The sequence below is a fragment of the Scyliorhinus canicula genome, chromosome 19 (genome assembly GCF_902713615.1).
Source record: "Scyliorhinus canicula chromosome 19, sScyCan1.1, whole genome shotgun sequence".
Taxonomy (NCBI): Eukaryota; Metazoa; Chordata; class Chondrichthyes; order Carcharhiniformes; family Scyliorhinidae; genus Scyliorhinus; species Scyliorhinus canicula.
The window spans coordinates 35,461,046-35,478,684 of NC_052164.1; the positions used below are offsets into that span (position 1 = coordinate 35,461,046).

Consider the following 17,639-nt stretch of genomic DNA (forward strand, 5'->3'; position numbering starts at 1 on the left):
CATCTGTGTTTTTGCTGTTAAAGGTAGAAGAGTCTGGGGAGCATGTAATACTGGGGACTGGTGAACTCTACCTGGACTGTGTGATGCATGATCTTAGGAAGATGTATTCTGAAATCGACATAAAGGTAATGCAAATACCCCAAAATTGAGACTTCATAGGTGTTAATATTTACTGCTACAATGCACACTTCGTGCAAAGTTAATTGCATCTGTCTTAGCTGTTGTTTTCCTCGCAGGTGGCTGACCCTGTTGTTACATTCTGTGAAACTGTTGTGGAAACCTCATCTTTGAAATGTTTTGCAGAGACACCCAACAAAAAGTGAGTTTCTTTCATCAGTTGCAATCTGTTCCTTCAGTCTTACACTGCTGTGAATGCTGCAGTTTTCAGTTTCTGTTAACTTACAGTGCTGCAGGTGAACCATTTGTTTTACCCACAGGTCATGTGTGAGACATTTGCATTGATTCTGCCGTTTGTCCGTTTGGAAGTACATAATAAATAATCCTAAAGGTTTTTGTAAATCAATTGTCACCATAGTTAATTATTATTGTTATTTATTATTATTATTATTAGTTTCCCTTTTTTCGGTAGTAGATTAGTAAAAACTGAATCTCTCCTGAACATTCACCGGATGTTGAATTATGGGGAGAAGGCAGGAGAATGGGGATGAGAAAAATATCAGCCATGATTGAATGGCGGAGCAGACTCGATGGGCCGAATGGTCTAATTCTGCTTCTATGTCTTATGGTCTAAATGTTTTCTATTTTGTTAAAGATTCAGAAGTAAATGCCCTTTGTATCTGTCATCTTAGCATGTGATTTGTCTGATGTCTGTTGGCCCAGATTGCTGCAAAAAACAGATAAGTGGGCGAGATCTACCAGCCACTTTGTGCCACGAAAATTCAATCTAACGCAATCTCCCGAGACATTGCGATTCTGACAAATCTGTATATTAGTGTGAGACAGCTAGTCTCGCTCTAATATGCGCTCTCACAATCTAACCAATGCATGGGATCTAACCCCCTCATCTTGGAGACCTCAGGTGAGCATCATTTAGTGCTGATCTCAACAAATAGAGACCAGAGGAAACTGCACTAGTGGGGGTCTCCTTTAGGATTGGGCTGCACCCTGGCAGTGCCACCTGGGTACCAGCCTGGCACCGCTCGGGTGCCAAGCTAGTATTTTCTGCGCAACGGGGATCGGATCCAGGGGTACTGTGCAGGGGGGGGGGGGGTGGTCTGAGGACCCTCTTATAAGTGAGTTGAGACTTGAGGGGGGGGTGGAATCGGAGGGGGGGTGGGGTTGAGGGATCAGGACTCCATTTAAAAATGGCATCCCAATCTCTCCCTGCACTGAGGAGTTCCAGCTTAAGGAGCTCCTCAGTGCAAAAAACGGGACTAAGTGCGGCCTCGGCTACGTGTTCTTTGCTGACGCCCTTGAATTACCTCATTGGCCATTCACTAGCCCAAGCGCCAGCTAATCGCACGCACTATGGGACTCTGTTCCCACGGGTAGATCGCGCCCAGAGCTTTTTTGCCACGTGTACTTTTTAATGGTCCTTTTATAATTATTATTAACACAATTTAAATTCTGCAACGAAAAATAGATGGTATAAATAGCTACAAGTGTTTTTCCACACAGTTCAAACCTTGTAAAATAGGAACCGTGATCATGGGTTAATCGGTTGGCTGCATTAGCCATGTGGAGATCATTTAATGGTTTATGTTTTGTTGTGGAAGGTACATTGTATCCAATTTTTCAAATGGTGCAGTCTAAAAAGTGTAGACTGCTTGATCTTGTGTATATGGAAACAATTCTACTCATACCTGGGTTCTTGCTCTCATTCTTCCTTCTCTTTGTTGCTTGTAAATAGTTGAAGGGATCTCTCTCTAATAACTTGTAATTTGTCATATATAAAATATGAAAACTCAATAAAAAAACATTTATAAAAAAGGAATGGTCCTATAGTTGAATAAAAATCCTGCCAATTTAAAAAAAAATAGTTGAAGGGAGATTTGAGAGGACCTGATTACAGAAAACAAAGAGAAGGAAGAAAGACCAAGAGAAAGAATGAACTGCAGATGATAGCATTGATTTTGAAGGGTGCAGTAACACACTCGGGCTTTGACTTTGTGTCTAAATGGATAATGGTGGGTGTCTGTTAGCTTAGCTGTCTTTAATCATTCATGCTTGTTTTTTTTAGTTCTAGCAGTGTTCCAAATAAATGCAGATTTTACTCCAAATTTAATGGAATATTTTGGGGTCCAATTTGCCTCATGTTTTGATGCTGAAGTAGAAACTGAAGGACACGCAAAGTTGCTTCAATGAATCTCACATTTAAATTAACCTAGTTTAGAGAAAACTTCTAAACTGAAAGGCAGTTCACTCTGTAAATATAGAGGATCTCAATTCATTGGATTTGCTGGTCCACCATAACCTCCAAGTGTAGGTAACAATTTAACTTCAAAACGTCCTGGAAAAAATGTCAAATGCTAATTTTCTCAGCCAATCACAGGCTGGTTTCTTCATGCATTGGCTGCTAGTAGGCACAGTGATTGGACAAGTGAAACATCATCAGTTGCCAGGTACGTTTTTGATATCTGTTTATGGCTGAGGAGCTTAAGAGCGGAAAAGCAAGTTCAATGGGAGCAAGTGGGTCGGAGTTGCCAGGAACTGGGGCAGGTCAGAGCTGGTGGGCGGGAGACCAAGAACAGGTCATCTGAACAGCCGTCCGTCCCTAGCTGTCCTTTGATATAGTGTTTACCTTTGTTCTGCCGATAATACATTCTGATTTCATAATATGCCATTATCAGCACCCTCCTTAGCTATGATCACCACCATTTACATTCCCTTTGTCATTTTGTCCACAACATCGTTGTCAATCTCCACCTATTGCTGGCCCTCCATCCAGCCCTACTGCTCCACGCATCCCCCCCCCAACTGTATAAATTGCTCCTATTTCCAGTTCTCTCCAGCTTTGACAAAGAGTCATCCAGACTCGAAACGATAGCTCCCTTCTCTCTCCACAGATGCTGTCAGACCTGCTGAGCTTGTCCGGTATTTTCTGTTGCTATGACTGAGGTGGGTGGGAAGCCAGGAATCCGGGCGGGTGTGTTGGGGTGGTGGCCTAATTGGCCCCAGAAAACGGCCCTGACCTTGGAAAAGAGGTAAACAAATTTACTTTCATCAGCGGGGGAGTGGGATGGATGGGGGTGGTAGTGAGTACTGGACTGGAGCAAAACCAGGCTTGTCGTGAGGAGGAGGGGGGTGGTTTTGGGGGGGGGGAGGGGGGGGGTTACATACAGGAACTGACTTAATGTGTTTGTCTGTGTGTGAGAGAGAGAGTGGGTGCTTGGAGGGAGGGGGAAGTTGGTGGTGCTCAGAAGTTGCCCTGACCTCGGGCAGTCTCAATTTTCTTCCCTTAAGGGGGAGGGTGAGATCTGGCCCGGGGAGAGGTGTGTGTGTGTTTTGCGTCTATGTTGTGTGTGATTGCAATGTGCCGATTGTGATTCAGTGAGTGACTGAGGGACTGTATGGAAGGTGGGGGTGAGACACTGGTGATTGTGTAGGGCTTAATGTGAGTTTGCCTTACGCCCAGTGTCTGTTTACTCACTTGTCCCACTGCATACCAACACATATACACCCACCCACACACACACACACTGGCCCTCCTCACACCTTCTCATTTTTTATGACTTTCTTTTAACTGAACAATTTTATAGCTATGACATTGCTGTACTTTTGCTCAACGAGTGTTTCTTTCCCTAAAACCTCAACTTTGTTTTGGGAAATTCAGTTTATTGCTGTGTCGAACCCTGGGCTGGATTCTCCATCTCCCCTGCCGGCCAGTGGAGTTTCCCATTCTGGACAGCCCCACACCGTCGGGGAAACCCCCGGGCTGGCACCGCACCGGAGAATCTAGTCCCCTATCTTTCCAAACGCTTTTCATCAGCGCCTTGAGTAGGAAAATATGGCCACCAGAGCAAAAAGGTTGGACCAAGAAAAAGTCTGCACCCTGACACACAACATTAATGTTTTTCTCTTTTCTCCCGTCCTCTACCCCTGAAGGAATAAGATCACAATGATTGCAGAACCTCTAGAGAAAGGTTTGGCAGAAGATATTGAGAATGAAGTGGTCCAAATTACCTGGAACAGGTATGAAAAACACAATACCAGAACTTACCACATGTTTCTATTGAATGGGAAGGTGATATAGTTATTAATGTCGCTATTTACTAACCAATCATAACTGTGTATCACTTCAGTTTGGCATTGAGAAAGGTCAAGGGCAAAAATGTTTTTTCAGCTCATTTCCCTTGTGCTCTGATTCTAGCTGTGCAACATCTGGCCAGTCATTTTGAGCCCCTAAAAGTTGTAAATCTGCATTATCCCAACTAAAGATTTATGAGCATTCTTCAAGTAAGCGTGGCATTCCAAATACCTGTTTTAACTTCAACACACTCTAACTTAAATTTCTATATTCTGGTCCGACGTTCCCAAGTAAATATTAGAATTGGCTGGGGGTGGGTGGTGGTGGAGGCTGCTAAAAGGAGAATTTATGTTGGGAGGCTGACACGGGGGTATCCAACCACTTCACAAATGATGCTGTGGGTTGCAATGTGTTTAACAACGTTTTTTCCAAATGCTTTAATTAATGGATGGTTAATTCTGGATCTGGTTCTGCATATTCAATTAATCTTTAAAATATAATTGATTCCTATAAATATTACCCATTGACTAGGTAATTGTTTATAAGGTGCTATGTGGTGTATTTGTAGCTGGTACATTACAATGATGCCAAATATGCTTTGTGCTTTGCAGTTATTTCAAATAAGCAACAGAAATATATTGACACAATTTGGTCACAAACCTAGACTTTATTTTTGTATTTTCTTTGGATTTTAATGCCGCAAAGTAGTCCGTAAAGTATGTCATGAAGTTTTGTCTCTATTTATACCATACTGTAGGAAAAAACTGGGTGAATTTTTCCAGACAAAGTACGATTGGGATTTATTGGCTGCCCGTTCCATTTGGGCTTTTGGACCTGATACTACAGGCCCTAACATTTTGGTTGATGACACATTGCCATCAGAGGTAAGTGTCCAGAAAATAACGCACTTCTCCTGATCACTCTTTGTTATTTGTTATGAATTATCTTCATATTGGTCAAGTCAAATAACTCTGTTGATGTTCAGTGTGCAGAAAATGCTTAAATCTAGAACTATTTTGAGTGGGGCTGTATCAGAGTCTTCCTGCTGTGTTTGATGTAATTAAATTCCAGTGTCGCAACAACTTCCCACCTGTTGTACAGATTAATGCAATTAGTCACATGGCAGTACAGGACTTCAGTATTAATGAAAACAGAGACATGCTAGGGGCTTTTCACAGTAACTTCATTGAAGCCTACTTGTGACAATAAGCTATTATTATTATTATGCTGTTGACCATCGGCACAGATTTGCAATAATAGCAAATCTCAAAAGAGCACAACAATTTATAGTGTTGCCATGGGATCCCTCCAGGCCCAGTTCTCGCCAACACCTTTGTCAGGTTCCATGAGAAACACGTCTTCGATGGAATGATCTCTAACCTCTTACCTCTTGCATATTTCCGATTTATGTAGATGATACATTTGAAACTGCAACTGAATGTAAGAAATTTGTGACACTCCTTAATGGACTCTACCCTGTGCTCAAATTCCACTTTGAAATGGAGAGTCAGGTGAATTCCCTTTCCTCAACGTGTTTGTTGAGAAATCTGTCATGGGGTCTCTACCTCTGTCTACTGCAAGCCCATTTTTACTGGCCAATAAATGCATTGGAATTCGTAGTTTTGCACACTATAGGATTGGCCTTATCAGCAATCTTGCAAATAGAGCCTGAGCCATTTCTCACAGTGCAAGCTTTGATGCTGAAATAGGGTGCATCAAAGCTATCCCGATGATGCATACCCTGATCAGATTACTGCTCACTGTATATCTCGCAAAGTCATGAATGGGCCGAAGGCCACCACTTGCAATCCTGAAGAGTGTCCAGTCTACCTCATTAGGCTGGAAGGGTAAAATGTCTCCGAGTTTAAGCAAGATGAAGCGGGTTCATGCTGTTACTATGCAGTGGCAGCACGAGTGGTACTTGCCACTAACTGGATACTGCTGTCAAGCCAAAATATCTTCTGCCTACAACACAAATAATAATAATCTTTATTGTCACAAGTAAGCTTACATTAACACTGCAAAGAAATTACTGTCAAAGTTCCCCAGTCGCCACACTCCAGCGCCTGTTCGGGTACACTTGGGGAGATCACAGAATGTCTAAATTACCTAACGGCACGTTTTTTGGCATAATGCAGTATATAAATTTAAATGCAGGTGTGATGCCTGGTATGTAGGCCCTATGTCCCAATGGCTAGTGGAGCATATCAGACAGCACATCCCTTCAGCTGTTCGCAATAAGCAAAGTGCTGACCGTACTCAAGCCTGTGTTTGCAAAACTCAGAACTCAGTGTCCAACTTTCGATATGATTCTGCAATTGGACATTTGTTGAACAATCCTGATTGTGCTCAGAATTACACCGCCAATCAATTTAAGATTATCAGTCGAGCCCGCAATGTGACTCACGTAAACAGAAAGAATATGTCAGCGCATTACACCTTTTCTCAACTAAACAAAAGCTTAGGGGGGCAGCCATTCCCTGGTTTGTAGAGTCTACTTGCCTGGTTTGAATTTAAACAGAAGCCGTTGCAGTTAACCGTTCCTTGGTGCATTCTCCATGGCAACATGGCGATTTCCAGAGGCTTTTGAGAAGGTGCCGTACAGGAGGCTGCTAAAGAAGATAAGAGTTATGGTGTTGAGGGCAAGATACTGACATGGAGAGAGGATTGGCTGACTGGCAGAAGGCAGCGAGTGGGAATAAATGGGTCTTTTTAAATATGGCAGCTAATGTCTAATAGTGTGCTGCAGGGGTCAGAATTGGAACACAACTATTCATGATATACATTAACAATCTGCAAGAAGGGACTGAGGGCATTGTTGCTGCGTTTCCGGATGATAAAAAGATATGTAGAGGGACAGGTAGTGTTGAGGAAGCAGGAGGCTGCATGAGAACTTGGACAGGCTAGGAGAGTGGGAAGAAGAAATGGCAGATAAGATGGAATACAATGTGGAAAAGCATGAGGTTATGCACTTTGGTAGGAAGAATAGAGCATGGACTATTTTCTAAATGAGGAAAGGCTTCGGAAATCTGAAGCACAAAGGAGTCCTAGTTCAGTATTCTCTTGAGGTTCTCTTACGGTTAACGTGCAGGTTCAGTTGGCAGTTAGGAAGGCAAATGCAATGTTGGCATTCATGTTGAGCCGGCTAGAGTACAAGAGCAGGGACGTACGGCTGAGGTTGTATAAGGCTGTGGTCAGACCTCATTTGGAATATTGTGAGAAGTTTTGGACCCCATTTCTAAGGTAGGATGTGCTGGCCTTGGAGAGGGTCCAGTGGAGGTTCACAAGAATGATCCCAGAAATGAAGGGCTTGCCATATGAGGAGCGGTTGAGGACTCTGGGTCTGTACTCGATGGAGTTTAGAAGGATAAGGGGGGAATCTCATTGAAACTTACAGAATACTGATAGGCCTAGATAGAGTGCATGTGGAGAGGATGTTTCCACTAGTAGGAAAAATTAGAACCTGAGGGCACAGCCTTAGACTAAAGGGACGATCCTTTAAAACTGAGATGAGGAGGAATTTCTTCAGCCAGAAGGTGGTGAATCTGTGGAACTCATTGCCAAGAAGGCTTTGGAGGCTAAATCAATGAGTGTTTTTAAGACAGAGATAGAGGGGCAACACGGTGGCACAGTAGTTAGCGCTGCCGCCTCACGGCGCTGAGGTCCCAGGTTCGATCCCGGTTCTGGGTCACTGTCCGTGTGGAGTTTGCACACTCTCCCTGTGTTTGCGTGGGTTTCGCCCCCACAACCCAAAAGATGTGCAGGGTAGGTGGATTGGCCACGCTAAATTGCCCCTTAATTGGAAAAAAATTAATCGAGTACTCTAAATGTATTAATACAAAGGCCAGAGATAGATAGGTTCTTGATTAATATGGGGACCAGGGGTTACAGGGAGAAGGCAGGAGAATGGGGATAAGAAACACAGCAGCCAAATGACCTAATTCTGCTCCTATATCTTCTGTTCTAACACCTCTACCAATCAGCGTCCTCTCGCCAACTAATCAGCACTCTCTGCTCGCTAGTATAAATTGTTATTCCTCTTTGAGATTTGGTATTCTTGCAAATCTGCCCTGATCAGTGCAAGACAAAAAGCTTCAACAGCCTGTCTCTTTTTTTTCCAGCAATAATCACCTTTTGATTGACTTCCGCAGCCTTCCCTATTAGCATATCTTAAGTTTACTTTCATGTGAGCATTGTTCATAATTGTATTTTCAGAAGGTATTCAGCGGCAAATCTCACTTTCTGAACTGTGATTAGGACCTCCATTTCCTTTCGGGTTTTAGTTTCTAAAACTTGAATACTTGATTGTTGAATTTTCAAGAACGTACTGAGTCTGTATTGTGGATGAGGAATGAATTGACGTCCTATTATCCACATATCCACAGCCCATAATCCATAGTTGGTCATCCAAGGAATTTTACAGTAACCAGATACTGATGAAAGAGCATTGCAAAACAAGAGCTTTCGAGTTAAAATTCAAATTCAAGTTTAAGTTTAAAGATGATTTGGACCTGGGCTGGACATGATTAAATCATTAGGTATCTAGCACAGCAGCTGATATGAGCTGTGAATGGAGCTGGTAAAATAGTGTTAAATTACTATTTGGAGTAATTTGCGGAATTTACTCATTGGAGTTTAGAAGGTTAAGGGGAGATCTAATAGAAACTTACAAGATAATACATGGCTTAGAAAGGGTGGACGCAAAGAAACTTTCCGTTAGGCGAGGAGACGAGGACCCGTGGGCACAGCCTTAGAATTAGAGGGGGTAAATTCAGAACAGAAATGCGGAGACATTTCTTCAGCCAGAGAGTGGTGGGCCTGTGGAATTCATTGCCGCGGAGTGCAGTGGAGGCCGGGGCGCTAAATGGCTTCAAGGCAGAGATAGATAAATTCTTGATGTCGCGAGGAATTAAGGGCTACGGGGAGAATGCTGGTAGGTGGAGTTGAAATGCCCATCAGCCATGATTGAATGGCGGAGTGGACTCGATGGGCCGAATGGCCTTACTTCCACTCCTATGTCTTATGGTCTTATTACCTGTTTTCCTGTAAATTCCAAACTTTAATCAATTTGATAATTGCACCTGAATGGACCCACTCTGCACTTGCCTTCTGTGTAATTTTATTTTTTTATTGTTACAATTATAGGTGGATAAAGCACTTTTAGGTTACGTGAAGGACAGCATTGTCCAAGGATTCCAGTGGGGAACTCGAGAAGGACCACTTTGTGATGAACGTAAGTATTGGCCAGCAATCAATAAAAGCGATGTTTCACGTTTGATATTTCATTAACTGGTAGAATAGATTTTTTAATTGAAATGAGAAATCATAAAAGCTTGTTAATGCTCATTACTTAGAAATATGCCTTGTTACAGTCAAATTGATCTTGCATTCAACTTTATCAATTAAAGCTTATATTAATTTAATATAATCTTGTATGCTGTTGTTTGTGCCTGTTGCAATTTAATCTGCTTTGTTCATTTATACCAGTTCAGTTTCTTGTCAATGGTAACCCCCAGGATGTTGATCGTGGGGGTGTTCCGCAATGGTAATGCCATTAGTGTCATGGGGCAATGGTTAGATTCTCTCTTGTTGGAGGTGATCATTTCCTGGCACTTGTGTGGCACAAAGTTGCTTGCCACTTGTCAGCCCAATCCTGAATGTTCTCCAGATCTGACTGCATTTGGGCATGGACAGCTTCAAAGGAATGGGATCAACAAGAAGGATCGTGTTGTTTGAAAATGCAACGTGTTCAGAAAGTGAGCTATGAGATAATGTATCGGTATGAAACATCAGCCCTAGGACCCTTTGAAAGATCATGGAAAAGTTAAATTTAGCCTTTAAATGGACTGCAAAAGTCTTCTTAGAACCAATTTGCAATGCTCATTCAAGAGTGGGGCACTAAATTTTGATATAGATACATTGTAAATGTGATTAAGCCAGTCTTCCACATGAGACATGAATCCTAACCAATGGTGAATAATCATCTCCAGTATTTGTAGGCCAATTGTATGTAACATTGCAAATATTTTGGCAAATTCAGGACTGATAACAGGAAGCTTTTCACGCAGTGCAAATCCTGGAGAGCCAGTTGGATGCAGGAGTGGGGGAGGGAGTTCAGAATAATTCTAGAGTGGCCTTTCTCATTTATAATAACTTTGTGAACAGTTTCAATGCATCGAGAGATTGTATCTGTAATAGAAAAGGAACTTGCATCATATCAAATTCCTCGGCATAGCACTTATTGTTGTATGTAAACCAGCCATTATGTGCACCGATAGGTCCTACAAACAATCAAAGATAAACAAGCAGTCAATCTGAGATTGGTTGGTGGAGAAATATTAACCTGAACATTAATAGTGTCATGGGCTATTTATCTTCCACTGGGGTGAATGAGACAACAGTGCATAATCTGGTCAAAGGATTGTATTTAATCAAATTTAAGCATATGATAAATTAAACAGTTAAAATTTAGCCTTTATTTTTGTTATGTTTCTTCCCTCTGCACTCAAGCAGCACTCCCCACTTACTGTGCTGGAGCGCTAGCCTAGATTATGTGCTCAAATCTCGAGTAGAGCCTAAACGTACCACCTTTTTGTTTGCTAAAGACAAAGAATACTTGCATAAGAGCTTTGGTCTCATTTCACCAATTAATCGAAAATGGCACTATTTATTGCAAATACACGTCCATTTAGTTTTATAAATCCTTCAAGTTTTTTTTAAAAGTAGAAGCCTTGCAGCTCTATTTTTACATTAAGCTGGTCTTAAGGTGTAGAATTCATCCCAAATGTATCTTAGGATGTGTATCTTCTCTTCACAGCAATTCGTAACGTGAAGTTCAAGATCCTTGATGCAGTAATAGCTCAAGAGCCATTGCACCGAGGTGGAGGGCAAATTATTCCAACAGCCAGACGAGTAGTGTATTCAGCTTTCCTGATGGTAGGTTTTGCCACTTGGAATGTCGAATTGTTTTGCTGCGTCAATTTTCCTTTGGCATGTAAAACTGCAAAATCACACAGAATAGTAGACATCCGTAGATGCTGGAATAAATTTGTTAAAGCATGTAAAATATTTTAGGCGTGAATTTGCCGACCAATTTACTCTGTTTTTAAAAAAAAAAAAATTCTGGTTCTGTTGTTTTTCTGTATGAGTATACTTATCTATTCAGCAGTTTTAACCAATTTGTTTTTGTTACTGCACCTACTGAATTAGAAAATATCTATCTAAATGCGATATCTCTGGTTCTGTGATATACTTGTACGTTTGCCAACAAAATATACTTTTGTTTTATAGGCCACACCTCGTCTGATGGAGCCTTATTATTTTGTGGAGGTGCAGGCACCAGCTGACTGTGTTTCAGCAGTTTATACAGTCTTGGCTCGCAGGAGGTATGCAGATTAATTCTACCCATGTCATGCTTTTACCTTTATACAATATTCACTGAAAACATTGCACTGGCTGGGTGCAGAAGGAAGCAACATGACAAAAAAAAAGTTTAAATTTTACCACTGCATCATTTGCTTAAATTTGATTAAATACAATTGTTATCACATTTTCTGTTTAAACCGAAGAATTGTGCAGCTAGGTGAAAGAAGAACTTAACATATTGAGAAATTCACTGAAAGGAGAACATAACATATTGAGAAATTCACAATATATATTTGTTAAAATTGCAAGCTCACAGAAACTGCCAGCGCAAGATAACAGTTGAATGTGTTGCAATATGGTAAATTACGTGGGACCTCGGGTTGATTGGAAAACAAATCCTGATAGTAATTAGGAATTACATCACTATGAGTATCATTAATTAGTCTCAAATGAATGTATAACCTGAAGGATTTGAGTCTCTTTTGCATGATTGTCATCCCCTTCACCAAATGACTTCCTGTTTCTTCTGCTGCCCTTAAAAACAAATACTGTAGACATATATTGGAGTACAGATCCATGTGCACTTGCAATCCCCACTATCTCGCCTCAGTGACTGTTCAGTTTGCGAGCTGTGGCAATGAGTTTTACTTCCATTGCAACTCAGGCTGATTTCCTGTCACCTGATGTCTGCACGTGTAGTTTCCAACAGGATCCACAAGATATATGCAAGAGACATTTTCTGGTCTCAACTTAAATATCATAAGGGCAGCATGGTGGTTAGCATAAATGCTTCACAGCTCCAGGGTCCCAGGTTCGATTCCCGGCTGGGTCACTGTCTGTGCGGAGTCTGCACGTCCTCCCCGTGTGTGCGTGGGTTTCCTCCGGGTGCTCCGGTTTCCTCCCACAGTCCAAAGATGTGCGGGTTAGGTGGATTGGCCATGCTAAATTGCCCGTAGTGTCCTAAAAAGTAAGGTTAAGGTGGGGGGGGGGGGTTGTTGGGTTACGGGTATAGGGTGGATACGTGGGTTTGAGTAGGGTGATCATGGCTCGGCACAACATCGAGGGCTGAAGGGCCTGTTCTGTGCTGTACTGTTCTATGTTCTATGCTGAGGTTCCAGGTTCGATCCCGGCTCTGGGTCACTGTCCGTGTGGAGTTTGCACATTCTCCCCGTGTTTGTGTGGGTTTCGCCCCCACAACCCAAAAATGTGCAAGCTAGGTGGATTGGCCACGCTAAATTTCCCCTTAATTGGAAAAATGATTGGGTACACTAAATTTTTTTAAAAAAAATTTTTTAAACTTAAATATCATAAGACATAGGAGCAAATTAGCCATTCAGCCCATCGGGTCTGCTCCGCCATTCAATCATGGCGAATATGTTTCTCATCCCCATTCTCCTGCCTTCTCTCCATAACCCCTGATCCCCTTATTAATCAAGAACCTATCTATCTCTATATTAAAGATACTCGGTGACTTGCCCTCCACAGCCTCTGTGGCAATGGGTTCCACAGATATACCACTCTCTGGCTGAAGAAATTCCTCCTCATCTCTGTTTTAACAGATTGTCCTTTCAGTCTGAGGCTGTGCCCTTGTGTTCTGGTTTCTCCTACTAGTAGAAACATCCTCTCCACGTTCACTTTATCTAGGCCTCTCCGTATTCTGTAAGTTTCAATGAGATTCCCCTCTCATCCTTCCTTCTAAACAACATCGAGTACAAACCCAGAGTTCTCAACCACTCCTCATATAACAAGCTCTTCATTCTAGGGATCATTCTTGTGAACCTCCTCTGGACCCTCTCCAAGGCTTGCACATCCTACCTTAAAATAATAATAAGTAATAATATTTGTATTCTCACAAGTAGGCTTACATTAACATTGCAATGAAGTTACTGTGAAAAGCCCCTAGTCGCCACATTCCAGCACCTGTTCAGGTACACGGAGGGAGAATTCAGAATTCTTAGCTGGTACAGGAATTGAACCCGCGCTGCTGGCCTTGTTCTGCATCACAAATCAGCTGTCTATCCCACTGAGCTAAACCAGCCCTTAGGTACAGGGCCCAAAACTGGTCACAATATTCCAAATGGGGTCTGCCCAGAGCCTTATACAGCCTCAACAATACATCCCTGTTCTTGTATTCTAGCCCTCTCAACATGAATGCTAACATTGCATTTGCCTTCCTAACTGCCAACTGAACCTGTATGTTAACCTTAAGAGAAGCCTGAACCAAGACTCCCAAGTCCCTTTGTGCTTCTGATTTCCAAAGCCTTTACCCATTTAGAAAATAGTCTATGCCTCTATTCTTCCAATGTGCGCAACCTCACACTTTTTCACATTGTATTCCATTTGCCACGTCTTTGCCCACTCTCCGAGCCTGTCCAGATTCTTCTGGAGCCTCTCTGCTTTCTCGACACAACCTATCCCTCTACATATCTGTAACCTTAGCAACAATGCCCGTAGTTCCTTCTTCCAAATCATACATGTATATCGTGAATAGCTGTAATCCCAACACTAACCCCTGTGGAACACCAATAATCACTGTTGCGGGTGCAGCCGCTTTCTGATCTGGATTGCTCAGTACTGTGAGTGATGAACTTCTCAAATAAGGGTGGCACAGTGGTTAACACTGCTGCCTCAAAGTGCCAGGGACCAGGGCTTGATTCTGGCCTTGGGTAACTGTGTGGAGTTTGCATGTTTTCCCCATGTCTGCGTGTGTTTTCTCAGTGTGCCCCGGTTTCCTCCCACAGTCCAACGGTGTGCAGGTTAGGTGGATTGGTTAAGCCAAATTACCCTTTAGTGTCCAAAGATGTGCAGGTATGTGGGTAGGGCAGAGGAGTGAGCTGAAGTGGAGTGCTTTTTCGGAGGTTCAGTGCAGACGCGAGGAGCCAAATGGACTCCTTCTGCACTGTAGGCATTCTGTACGATACTTCTACACATTACTAAGTCATTGGTAACATGTTCAGTAAGATGCTGCTGTTTGAAACATCAAATACTTGGGGTGGCTGGGTAGCACAGTGGTGAGCACTGCTGCCTCACAGCTCCAGAGTCCCAGGTTCAATTCCGTCCTCTGGTGCCTGTCTGTGTGGAGTCTGCACGTTCTTCCCGTGTCTGCGTGGGTTTCCTCCCATAGTCCAAAGATGTGCAGGTTAGGTGGATTAGCCATTCTAAATTCCCCGTAGTGTCCAAAAAGGGTGGGATTACTGGCTTGTGGGAATAGGCTGGAGGTATGGGCTTCAGTAGGTTCCTCTTTCCAAGGGCCAGAAAAGACTCGATGGGCTGAATGGCCTCCTTCTGCACTGAAGTTCTATGATATCTTCCCTCTTGCTAACTTTGAACGTCCATGACACTGCACCAAAATCATCTGATTCCTAAAAAAGACTAGAGCATCTATCACCCGAGTAATTGGAAGTATAGAAGCTATCGTTTCTTCACAAGTTTCCAAATGTACGGTTTTTTTTTTAGTTTTCATGGCTGGGCCAGGGATAGTTCATGTAGTTACTCTAATTGAGATATCATCTAAGTATGCAATTATCATGACTCAAAAGGAACTTTGCAGGCAGAATTTGTTTCATAAACAGTGTTTAAGTTAATGATATTCAGAGTCCCCTGAAGACTGAACAATGTAAATGGGAAGATGCTTCCTCTGCAGTGGTTTTGTTTCTCGTCTACAGAGGCCATGTGACACAGGATGCACCCATCCCAGGTTCTCCACTTTATACAATCAAAGCATTTGTACCAGCTATTGATTCATTTGGTTTTGAAACGGACCTACGAACACACACACAGGGACAAGCATTCTCCCTCTCAGTCTTCCACCATTGGCAGGTGAGTATTTTCCCATTCGGAAGCAAACAATTCCTATATATTCGGCTGGATTCTCTGGTTCCCCAGCTACAAGTTTATTGGCGGTCTGCCATTTGCTGGCGGTGAAATTTTGTCTTCCGGCCACTTGTCAATGGGATTTCCCATTGAAGCCACCCCACGCTGCCAGGAAACCCACTGGCGGGGTGTGCTGCCAGCGGGAATGTCAATCCCGACGACAGGAGTATTCCAACCATTATATATCATAAAAAGCTGTTATCAGTTTTTAAAAAAGTGACCAGGATGCAGTCAGGTTTTCCTAAAAACTCAACCAGTTTCACAGTGTTCTTTTAGGACAAGGAATCTGTTGTCTTTATCCAGTCTAATCTATGTGACTCCAGTCCCACATCAACATGGTTGGCTCCTGTCTGCCTTCTGAATTGTTTTGGCAAGGCACTGAGCTATAGCAAACACTGGGCAACTAAACAATAAATGTGGGCCATGGCAATGATGCCCACACTCCTGGGAATTACCTTTTTTTTTAATTCATAAAAAATAATTCCTTTAAGTTAAATAACAAACCTATTCTTGCAACCTCTCAAACAATCTTTGCTTTAGAAATAAGTATTAGCTGCAATTATTTAAAGTAATGGATTTTGTGATTGTTTGAATAGATTGTGCCTGGTGATCCCTTGGACAAGAGCATCATAATCAGACCCTTGGAACCACAACCTGCACCTCATCTGGCCAGAGAGTTCATGATCAAAACAAGGCGGCGAAAGGTAATTTGATCTAGCTCAAAGGATGTATTAAACCCTTGGTAATCATCTCTTTCTGTTCAGTGATAATGCAGCAAAGGTTAAGCTCTTGTTCAAATAAACGTTCCATTTATCAATGTGGTCTTCTAACATGTTGCAGTATTTTACCAGTAACTAACACAAAATAGTTGCAATTATTTGACTGATTACATGCACCTCTCCAACACATGGTTCATATAATGTCACAGACATAAATGGATAGCTTTATATGGGATTTGGACTTTGTCTAACATTTGGCTTGGCATCTTGGACTGCTGACTTGAAGTTTAGGCTTTTGTTATAACAAGAATTGACATAGGACCCTTTTAAGCATAGAAGCCTTCAAATTCAGAAACGCCCAGATCCTTAAATGTTTGTATGTTTTCTGTTAATTATCGTGAGTAGCGCTCTCTAGATCAAACTGCAGACCGGGCTGGGAAAGTTTAACATTTGCCGATGTTTCCTTTTACTCTGAAAAAACTGGGTCACCAGTTTGATTATTGCGCATTTTTGACATTGTGTAAACAGTGTTATGTACACATTGCTAAGTGCAGTTTATTGCTCTCCATAATATCAAGCAAGCAGGAAAAACATTTGAAACTAGCCAGTGGTAATTGTAGGAACAATTCTTTTGCAACTTACTGCTGAAATCAGTTTGTGGTAATTGAAAAGTCAGCTCATGTACATGTCTAAAATATGGACTTGTATCTCCCAAAGATGTTGGTTGGAAAATTTTGCTTTAGTTGTTTCACTGGAAACCTCCTGCACCTAGAATCATGGAATGAGAATATTCTTAATGTTAAATATATTGGTTGCACTCCATCAGACCAGGCACTAAATTATAACTCTTCAACAGTCTGGGCATGGTCCTTGATCTTCCCTGTCTTTCAAGCCAACTTGCCCAGGAGGTAAATTTGATTAGTAAAGATAGGGGATCTAATACTAAAGAAAAGGTACTGTTTCAAATTTCTTGAGTGTGCATTACTGTAAATAGACCTTGCATCCTCTGATTTATTAATGCATCTTTAGTGCCAGTGTCTAGTTAAATAATATCATGACATGGGGATCATAACATAAACTCCCTTGTTCTACCTACTGTATACTAATTTTCACGTGCTCACAGAAATTAACATTGAAAGCAGTCTAGTGAGGGGTGACTCAACTGTAAACCAATAAACTGGTTGAATTTGCATAACTACATGACTGAGCTGAGCACTGCTTCCTACCATTCCTCAGTCCATAAACATGCTAAATATACAGTTCTGCCACTCCATTGAACACCATTCACTTCCAAACTAGCTGTTCCCAAGCTAACCGTTCATTGGATTTAAGTTACAAACAGTATGAATTCACTTTATTATTTTGTAACTGTCCTATGTCTCAGACCTATTCTCCACACACAAGGTAGAGAAGGAAATGAATACAGTTCTCTCTCTTCATTTCCCCGAGCCCCCCCCCTCCAAACTCTCTTTTTG

At 42.1% G+C, this 17,639-nt stretch overlaps 1 protein-coding gene across 2 annotated transcripts in view; it reads left to right on the top strand.

Moving 5' to 3' along the window:
- The window catches only part of eftud2 (elongation factor Tu GTP binding domain containing 2), a 144,046-nt gene that overhangs the window by 123,087 nt on the left and 3,320 nt on the right, over nt 1–17,639 (top strand). For both annotated transcript variants that reach the window (XM_038779001.1, XM_038779000.1), the window contains exons 19-27: nt 24–125; nt 237–319; nt 4,066–4,152; nt 4,965–5,091; nt 9,353–9,440; nt 11,025–11,143; nt 11,498–11,592; nt 15,238–15,391; nt 16,042–16,149. In XM_038779001.1, coding sequence (XP_038634929.1) covers nt 24–125; nt 237–319; nt 4,066–4,152; nt 4,965–5,091; nt 9,353–9,440; nt 11,025–11,143; nt 11,498–11,592; nt 15,238–15,391; nt 16,042–16,149 — 963 coding nt within the window. The remainder of the gene's footprint in view (nt 1–23; nt 126–236; nt 320–4,065; nt 4,153–4,964; nt 5,092–9,352; nt 9,441–11,024; nt 11,144–11,497; nt 11,593–15,237; nt 15,392–16,041; nt 16,150–17,639) is intronic.